The following is a 9,740-nucleotide window of genomic DNA, read 5'->3' as shown; positions in this document are numbered from 1 at the left end:
GAATAACAGAAAGCTATGTGTCATTTGGTTACCATAATGAAAGAAAAAGAAAACACAACAGAGAATGCAAAGATCCATGTCCCCACCAAAAAAACGATTATTCATATCCTAAATTCACATCGTTTGTTATTGATCGTTATCAAAACTATCCACATCTTGGACCCTTTTCCAAAAAAACAAAGACCAGCTATGTGCACATATACTAATTGTTCCAAGCATGAACTTGATATATAGAGGCTGTTTAATTACAAAATTGTGAGACATTGTTCAACTAGAAAGTTAAGGCCTGCTACTGCTAGGTGCCTGCCCTTTGGAGAGAATCTTCTACAGTATCACCTTGGTCTCTTAATCCAAATAATGGAGGAGAATTCATGGGGGAATTGGTCTTACCAATTGGTAATACAATAACAAGTCATATCATATATGATATATTATAAACTGTATATTTATATTCTTACTTACAATATGATGATATAATAATATGTATATATAGATCATGTATGAACTGTGAACTCCTCCACTAACTATAAAAACCACCACTTGATTAATTATTGTTTTACAAATTATTCATTCTTAGGAAATGGAAGAATGTTTAAGTCACACAAACAACATATTTGATGAAGAGTTCCTCAAGGATATCCTGAATCAGACACCACAAGATCAATCCATCAATGTGTCACATTCAACTCAACATGCTGCAGAAAAGTTAACCAGCTCATTACCAATACCAACAACTTATATAATGAAATCCACTACATTGTTACCACCAACTGAATAGCACCATGATTCTTTGCCTTTGTCATCATCAAAGGCTGACCACGGGTCGAATTCAAGGAAGACTCGAAGCGCTTCTGAGACGCTAGATCACATAATAACAGAGAGGAACAGGAGACGTGAACTTACAAGAAAGTTCATAGAACTTTCAGCATTTATACCTGGACTGAAGAAGGTTAGTCTGTAATCTCATCGCTAAATACGCGAACCAATTTCTTTCTTAATTTTTTGTCTCGACAATTCAACTTTTATAGTAGTTATCATTGGATAGAAGCTATAAAAAGACTTATCTAATGGCTGTGTAGACGGACAAGGTTCATGTACTAGGAGAAGCTGTCAAGTACGTGGCACAACTTCAAGAACGTGTGAAAGAGCTAGAAGAAGACATCAAGAAGAAAGGTGCGGGATCATTGATCACCATAACAAGATCTCATCTCCTTGATGACAATGACACTGCAATGGGTGAAATGAACACTAAAGAATGTTATCGGCACAATGAAACATTTCCAGAGCTTGAAGTGAGGGTTCTAGGGAAGGAAGTGTTAATCAAGATTCGCTGTGGGAAGTAAAAGGAGATTCTGGTCAATATAATTTTGCAGCTTCAAATTCTTCATCTCTCCATAACAACTACCAATGTCTTGCCATTTGGAAATACTCTTAACATCACTATTATTGCCCAGGCAAGTAATTACCAAAAAAATAAAAATAAAATCAATCCATGGAAGAAAATTACTATAACCCTATCTATAACCATATATTACAGTGTAAGTTACTATTTGTGTTTAAATTTTGGTAATTGATTCCACAGATGGGTGATAAATACAAGTTGACCGTGGAGGATCTAGTGAAAAAACTAAGAGTAGTGGCTACGTTGCAGGCATGTGATGATGTGCAACAGTGAAGTGTGCTTAAGGCCAGTAATTTAGTACTTGGGATTTGAGAAGTTTCGATTAAAGCCATTGCTAATCACTTTGTTTTAATTCTGCCCTTGTATGGGATATAATCGATGAAAAGCAATAATGTGTGTTTGGCTTTGGCATGAGTTTATCTCTTGCTTTGTTGTAATATGTATCATCGTATTGGACGAGGATCTTCAGATTACATAATAAAGCAATATGATGATACTCTTGGTAGATTCAACCGAAAGTTTATTAAAACAATCTACTATTATTTGTTGGTTGCTCTTTTGTCCCCTCTATTTGCTCTTTATCCTGAAAAACAACATTCGGAAGATTTTCTCCCCAAGCCTTTAAAACACAAAAAAAATGTCATTCGAAAGCTATCTCCTGAACGGTTTGCGCATTTTTGGAGGGGCAAAAAGCAAACATCCTACTATTTAGCATCTAATTTGAAGACAACATTGTCTGGGCCCATCTATGTGATCCACTTATAAACATGTTCATCTATCTATTTATTTACTCCCTCGGTTTCAAATTGAGTGTCGTTTTAGCCAAAAAAAATTATTTCACAATGAATGTCACTTTCAGTTTCCAATGCAATAATAATTTTTTCTTTTCAATTGTACCCTTCAATTAATATTATGTTACACTACTTCCAAAGCATTATTTTTTCTTTAATGAAAAACAAAACAATAGTTGATTAGGATAATTTGGTAAAATTTCTATAATATATTTTATTTCATTCCTTAATATGTGTGCAATTTTCTAAAACGACACTCATTTTAAAACGGATGGAGTAATGTTTATTTACAAACACAGAAAAAATTCAGGTGGAAGCATCACAACTCGTGTCTCCATCCGTCAGTTTAGTTTGTGTAAACTTGTAAGTATAACAGTGGTGCAGGTCAGCCTAAGCAGTGTTTGTTTAGGAGATGATGTTAGGAGCAGAAAAGAGAAAAGAGAAAGGACTATGATGAACTCTTCTCTTGTTTCTTGATAATAAAAAAACATTCCTTGTTTGTTTGCGAGCATTTCAAAACAAGGAATTTAAAATCTTCCAAAGCCTTTCCCTATACCTATTTTTCCCTAGAACTAGCAGTGGTGTGTTTGTTTCCTTGCCTTGTTCATGTCCCTCCCCTTTCCCGTTCAACTCCCAGCAAAGTCTAATGAAATGATTCCTTTTTCTACCGTGCTTTTCTTCCCAGTAAGAGCTACAATTTGACTGAGGATACTTTTGAAATGACAGAGACAGTTCCGTCATTTGCATTTGACAATGGCGGGTGTTCTTCCGTCTTCCCACCCTCAAGACAAACCATGAGGTTACTAAGCTGTACAGTTTGAGAACAAATCAAACAGTGGTTTGGTTAGTTTGATGTATGAATATTCTTGAACGCCAAATCAAACTTCCACCGCATCAAAACCCCTTCCAGGATAAAAAATAAGAAAGAAATAAGTGAAACAGTATTCACCTGCTTTTCTAGGTCCGTTACCCTATCAGTAGTCAGCTTTAAAGCCTTTTTCTCCCTGAAAAAAGTACACCACCCATCAGTTTGCAAACATCTGGACCAGATTTGCAATTACTTCAAGACATGGGAACTTAGAGCATGACAATTACAAAGTGGCGAAAAGGAACATCACTAAAAATGACACATTAAAGCAGCAATTGTTCACATTTGGTTTCATGGGACAAGACATCTTGAATATAAATACTATTTTGAGAAAACACATCACCAGTGACAATGAGTAATAGAGAACGGATAAAAGCATACCTCTCTTCAATCTCAAGTAACTTGGCTTTCCAGATCTCCTCATTTTTCAAAAGATTGTCATTAAGCTGCAGACATAAAAACAACATAAATATTTGCAAAGTTGCAAGAAGTATTCATGTCCTTGTGATATACTCCCTCCGTCCCTGAATAAGTGACCTATTTGTAAAAAATATTTGTCCCACAATACTTGACCTTCTCAGATTTCTAAGCAAAATTTGACAGATTTACCCCTTATAAATACTTTTTGTGGTCCCCATGTTAAAGTTTGTAGTGGAACAAAGAAAATAATCATTACTTAAAAGTGAAAAAGTTTCAACATAATGATAAGGGCAACTCAGTAAAAGTATCACTCTTTCTTTCATCTTTACACTTTTCTTAATCTGTGTGAAATGGTCAAATAGGTCACTTATTCAGGGACGGAGGGAGTACTATTTTTTTTTTTAACGGCAAAAAAAGACCTTGTGATATACTACTATTAATGAGACAACACAAATTCCTATGACATGGCTATAATTATTATTTTTTGACAAAGACATGGTTATAACTTGGATATATTATTGTGAAAAGAAGATCCCCAAGCATGACTTACAACTTACCTCATCCAGAAACTTCTTCTCTTTGTTACATCGATCAATCTTCGCATGAATCTTATGCTGTTTGAGACTGACAGCCTTCTGAACTGCTACGGAAATTTTTCCTTCAGTTTCTTGTTCTACTTGTTGTAATAAGGATTCAAAATACTACAATTAAAAGGAGGGTTTTAAAAATTTAATGTTTATACAAGACAGGAGGAAATTTTGGAAGATATACTCCAAATGACAAATGGAATACACTCACCAATTTTTGGTTTTCAAGTTGTGTAGCAAGCAATTCATTGTATTCATTGACAATCTGTCAAAGAAAATGGACACATTAATATAGTTAATATAATTTAATAAAAATCAAAACTCATTATATAGATACATCAAACTAAGATTTCAGAAAACTATTAATGAAAATTGCAACATTACCGCTTGAACTTTACTATTAAGTATAGCCTCTCTCATGGCATTATCTCCACAGCTGCCACTGTCTGCATGCACACAGTGAGAGTTCAGCTCAACTAACTTCCCGTCAGTTTTGGACTGAATAAGTCTATGGACATAGTTGTCTCCGACATAATCCCAGACACGCTTAGTTTCCACTTCTAAGGAATAGCAATGCTGCGTCTCTTTCCAGTGTATTATGGCATGCCCTCCTTTATATCTGAATCAAGACGATAAGAACTCCAGATGATACATATGGTTGCAACCAAACACAATTAAAAGAGAAAAGAAAGGAGTACAAGCAACGAAAGAATTTAACAAAGGGGTTGAGGGACAAAAATTTCTCACCTTCCACAGCCAACAAACCCACATATAACACATATCCAAAGGTTCTCAGTGGTTTGACAAACGAAACATATAGAATTTTCAGCTTGTTGTTGGCAATAGCGGCATACCTGAAAATATAAGCATGGGACTAGTATTGAATACTTAATTAACTAATAGACGGATTCAAAAAGAAACACTTGCTATCAAACAAACCAAGAAATCCCAGTTGACATTAAGTATAAACATGAAAATATTCAATTTGTTCCGACACCCCAATCCCCAGAGTAGCTCACACAGTACAGTTCAGTCAGCTATTGCTCTCAGGCATGCCCGATATAACATCATCTTCTCATGCATACATGGAAAGACAGAGGCAGCAGAACCACTTACAGGACAAGAAGAATCTGCCCATTTTGAAATACAGGAGCAATGGAAAGAATGATTGCATATGGTTGTAAGAATTCCACTCGTGTCTTGATCTAATCGCTCTGCAAAATAAGAAACACAAAATCGACTAAGAAATATTTCAAACTGCCTATTTAAACGCTTGGTGTATGCCAATGAATAGTTCAGTTCAGAATGTTCCATACATGCAACACAAATCTTAAAACTAACACCACCAACAACAATAATAACAATACTAATGACAGAGTATATCTAATATAGAAACTAAACATATATGAATACTACCATAAGAGCAAGTTTGGTAAATAAATTCTCCAAAAGTAGTTATAGGGAAAAAAAATAGCAATGACAAGACAATGAGTTCTTTGGTAAACAGACAATGAGTTTTTTAATCAAACAGATTGTTGTATAATTTGAAATTAGCTTCTACATTTCAATTTTTTAGGAAGCTCTCTTATTTAACATCTTCATATATACGTGTATAAACCCTTTCTCAGCTTGCATCTATAAACTCCATTACATTAGAAGGTAAGCTGTACTACATAGGGCCTAAGGCGGAAAAAAGGGACATGCAATGTACCAAGGCAAACTGGACATGTAGGCTGTTCAGTTGAAGTAGCATTGGATGGTTGTGCGTGTTCAATTGATCCAGTATACTGCACATCTAACGTGAAAACAACACGACACACCTCAACCTATATGCATCAAATCAAACACAAGAAAATTACTCATTAAACTGAAAAAACAGCAAATGCAAATTATATTATTATCATAAGAGTAAATCACCAATTCACCCCTGAAATTGTAAGGGTTGGACATTTACACTCATGAAATTTGCAAACAGGCAAAAAAAAAAAAAAAACGGCTTTGAATGCCGTTGACTAATTCGGTCCTTCTGTTAACTTGTAAGGACTAGTTGGACAATAAGTGATATAATTCAGTTTTTAATATGCTTGTAATAAGTGATGTAATTGATGGACTAACTTGTCAGTGTGATATAATTCAGTTATTAATATGCTTGTAATAAGTGATATAATTCATTGACTGACTTGATAGTTAGTGATATAATTGAGAGACTAATACAACAACCAAGCTTTATCTCACTAAGTGGGGTCGGTTACATGGATCAAATTATGCCATTATGTTCTATCATAAACTATATTTCGATCCAACTCTCATTAATCTCTAAATCTTTCTTAATAGTTTTTCTCAAGTGATCTGACTATCCTCCATCTGATCTACTCTCCTTACTACAAAATCTACAAGTTTTCTCTCTACATGCCAAAACCACCTCCCAAGTCTACTCTCCACCATCTTTTCTACTATAGATGCTACTCAAACTCTCTCTCCCTCTAAAGTTCACATTTCTAATTCTATCTAGTCTAGTCTTACCACACATCCAACGCAACATCCTCATCTCAGCTATGCTTATTTTATTCTCCATTCCATACAACATCGTCAGTCTTGTAGCTGTCCAATAAAAGTTTCCCTTCAACTTAAGTGGCACTTTGGTACCACATAAAAAAGATTAATTTGACATTAAATTAGATACAACTAGCAGAAGGACCAAGTTGCTGGACATAATTAAAAATCAGGGTGTAAACGCGCAATGCCAATTTATGGGGGAAAATTGATGATTTACTAATTACCATAAAATAGAATAGAATGGGAATGAATAAATAGAAACCTCTAGAGAGGAAAAACGTCGACCATTGTAATGAGTATAGAAAGCATCCGTAGAATCTTGTTCATCGAAGCGAATCAAAACACTGTAACGATCTTCCATGGATTCCATTCTAACAATACGCATTTCAAGAATATGCTGAATAAAAGAACCACAAAACTGACAAAAATCAGCATATGTCATGTGATTTGGTACTCCCAAAACACACGCCAATGGCTTCCGTCCAACCTAATTCAAAAAAAAAAAAAACAAAATCGAAATTGAAATTGAAAATTCAAAAAGAAAAAGATTGAATTGGAAAATTGAAATTCATGATTGATCATGCTTACCGGAAGAGAAGGAGGGGTTTGTTCGGGGAAGACATGCATGAGGCCGCGAGTTTCTTCGATTCTAGGGTTTCCAGAAGAGAAATTAAAGAGAGAAGTTGAGAAAGAAGAAGATTCAGTTTGTTCTTCTTCGGAGACGACTCTGCTTGAACTCCACATCGGTACGCTGCTCAACTCAAATATGATTATGTTTATCTCATCAACTTCTCCTCAACTTTAAACCTTTCTTATCAAACTTCACATCAAATTAAGTTTTCTAACTAAGTATTTATTTATTTTATTTATTTTAATACTTATGCTTTTAATCACATTAAATATTTATGTGATGACTATAGGAAGTGATACAAGGTTGATATCGAAGGTCGAAAAGTAGATGTGGATCCTCTCAAACTCCTTTTCGTTTAGTTTTTTTTTTTTTTTTTTTTCTTTTCTAGTTTAACGATTTAACGATTGATTGATACATGAAGGAAAGAATAATAATAAAGAAGAGAGAGGTTAGTAAATGGTTGAGATTAAGGTAGGATGAACAACAAGACAATGAGCATAAGAGGATTCAAATTCCTGAAAAGTGGGTTTTACTTGCGTGATATTCTCTCCGGTCCTTATTATAAAAAACAATTGACTTTTTTGGTTCATTGTGTAAGTGATGTATCTAGTCTATATGTACAATAAAATACATTAATTATTCTATGAACCTAAAAAATCAATTTTTTCTTATAATAAGGACCGGAGGGAGTATTTTTTGTGATATTGATGACATCCGTGCATTTCAAATGAGAAAGAATGGTGCATAAATAACTAAAATAAAATATTAGGTCTTATTAACGAGTGTCCCGAGGCACTCTTTAAACATACTAAAATAAGCAATTATTCTTTAAAAAAGTTAAATATTTTAATTTCAATTACAATTAATATACACATTTTCATAAATATTTACCACCTTATAGTCTTTAACTAGTGCCCCAAGTGTCACTAGTTAACATTTCCCTAAAATATTTGAATGAGAAAGAGTGATTGATTGAGAGAGAGATGAACAATGTCACTAATATCATGAAAAACTAATTTCATCCAAGTGAAATCCCAAAAAAGTAGATGGGACAAAAGAGGATAGTGTCGCGAGGTTTATGGCTGAGTGGTGCACCTTCAAGCCATTTGAAGCTATTTAAATCGTTGAGGGAGTTGGAGAGTGAGGTGTAATGAATGTATATCTTGTTTATGAGGATGAAATTCCTCTTATTAGGAAAAAAGTATGGGTCATGCAAACTTGTGATCTTATGGCACATGTTAAGCATTCCATTAATGGTAAGAATTTATTGAAAAAAAATTAATATTCAACGTTTTAAGCAATAAATTAACACAATTTTCAATACATAATTTATATTAGTGAAATTTTTAACATGTATCCTAAAGACACAAATTAACATTTCCCAAAAAGTATTTCTCATGTGTGTGTGCGCGCATACTCAAACGTTATTCATTTGATCTTATGACCAAAGAAGATTAACTCGAAAAGTGACATTTGACAACAAAAGCCTTGAGAATTTAAAACTCGTGAATTGATGAATGTTTTGATCCCAATAGTATGTCATGGACCATGACTACCAGCAAAGGTCCATCGGATTAGACCAGCGTTCAATCTCATTATCTTAGATCATTGTAAAAAAAATTGTTGGTGATGAAAAAAAAAAACCAGTTGACAACAAAATGCAACGTATTGTTTGATTTTAGAATCATTGAATAACGATCGAAATTACATGTTTGTTATTATGGATGGATTGGATAAAGTTACATTGAAATTGTGATTTTGTCAAACTTATAATGATACCAAACAAGCATGAATCAAATGTTTTTACTTCACTTTGACTCTTTTCTTTTTGCTAATCTTCATTTTGTCTCTTATATACACACTCTTGTCCCTATTTGTATGGAGCAAAAATTCTCCAATTACGAACCCCGCAATTTGAATGCCCCAAAAATGATATATAAGAAATACCCAAAAATAATAAATATAAGAAATCATTTGTTTAGGCTATAGTGAGATCACACTAGCAAGTTATGTTAATGTATTACTTACATAATTGCCTATTGCTGCATTATTTAGAGATTTACTTGGTCATTTTAATGATGATTTTGGTTACTTGAGTTTCTATTGTTGCTGCCAACGTGTATGTGAGTATATATTGTAGCAATTATAAGATGTCAAATCAAGTGATGTAGAGTCAATAACACATTTTGTGTATCATTGATCTTTTATTTGTTAGGTTTGGGATGACGGAAAAGGGATGCCATGCTTAATTTCTGAGTCAATAACCGAGTGGAACAAAAGTGACTTATATGTATATGCATCATACAAGTAATAAGCATATCCAGGAAATTGGGAGAGTGAAAGAGGAATAACATAAGCTTAACTTCGAAGTTGATGTCAAGGTGTAGCATTTTTACTTTGAGAAAAAAAAAAAAAAAAAAGGGGATGTCAACCATTCATGAGGAAAGTAATTGTAAGCATTACGCAAAACCAAATTTTATCACAT

The 9,740-nt window shown here is 33.8% G+C and overlaps 2 protein-coding genes across 2 annotated transcripts; one reads left to right on the top strand and one right to left on the bottom strand.

Moving 5' to 3' along the window:
- The first annotated feature begins 357 nt into the window (after positions 1-357).
- LOC11436840 (transcription factor bHLH18) lies at positions 358-1,675 on the top strand. The gene is made up of 5 exons (XM_024777197.1): positions 358-396; positions 779-949; positions 1,080-1,292; positions 1,374-1,454; positions 1,583-1,675. The coding sequence occupies exons 1-5, from the start codon at positions 358-360 to the stop codon at positions 1,673-1,675; spliced, it is 597 nt and encodes a 198-aa protein (XP_024632965.1).
- An 829-nt stretch (positions 1,676-2,504) lies between these two features.
- On the bottom strand, positions 2,505-7,464 carry LOC11427211 (BRAP2 RING ZnF UBP domain-containing protein 2). The gene is made up of 11 exons (XM_024777535.2): positions 7,213-7,464; positions 6,887-7,111; positions 5,780-5,894; positions 5,185-5,282; positions 4,816-4,922; positions 4,453-4,687; positions 4,280-4,333; positions 4,039-4,182; positions 3,443-3,507; positions 3,143-3,197; positions 2,505-3,001 (listed from the first exon to the last, which is right to left on the bottom strand). The coding sequence occupies exons 1-11, from the start codon at positions 7,366-7,368 to the stop codon at positions 2,885-2,887; spliced, it is 1,371 nt and encodes a 456-aa protein (XP_024633303.1). The 5' UTR covers positions 7,369-7,464; the 3' UTR covers positions 2,505-2,884.
- Positions 7,465-9,740: the final 2,276 nt, after the last annotated feature.

Source organism: Medicago truncatula, chromosome 2 (assembly GCF_003473485.1).
Source record: "Medicago truncatula cultivar Jemalong A17 chromosome 2, MtrunA17r5.0-ANR, whole genome shotgun sequence".
NCBI lineage: Eukaryota > Viridiplantae > Streptophyta > Magnoliopsida > Fabales > Fabaceae > Medicago > Medicago truncatula.
The sequence above is the reverse complement of the archived record's forward strand: the minus strand, read 5'-3'. Positions and strand labels throughout refer to the sequence as shown.

What these genes read in the sequence shown, in the direction of transcription:
- LOC11436840 (XM_024777197.1), top strand. Translation starts at nt 358, where the DNA reads ATGGAGGAGAATTCATGGGGGAATTGGTCTTACCAATTG. An exon ending in TTATACCTGGACTGAAGAAG is followed by an intron (nt 950 to 1,079) that starts GTTAGTCTGTAA and finishes ATGGCTGTGTAG; the next exon opens with ACGGACAAGGTTCATGTACT. An exon ending in AAACATTTCCAGAGCTTGAA is followed by an intron (nt 1,293 to 1,373) that starts GTGAGGGTTCTA and finishes ATAATTTTGCAG; the next exon opens with CTTCAAATTCTTCATCTCTC.
- LOC11427211 (XM_024777535.2), bottom strand. Translation starts at nt 7,368, where the DNA reads ATGTGGAGTTCAAGCAGAGTCGTCTCCGAAGAAGAACAAACTGAATCT. An exon ending in TTAATAGTAAAGTTCAAGCG is followed by an intron (nt 4,334 to 4,452) that starts GTAATGTTGCAA and finishes TTTCTTTGACAG; the next exon opens with ATTGTCAATGAATACAATGA. An exon ending in AGAAGAAGTTTCTGGATGAG is followed by an intron (nt 3,508 to 4,038) that starts GTAAGTTGTAAG and finishes TTATGTCTGCAG; the next exon opens with CTTAATGACAATCTTTTGAA.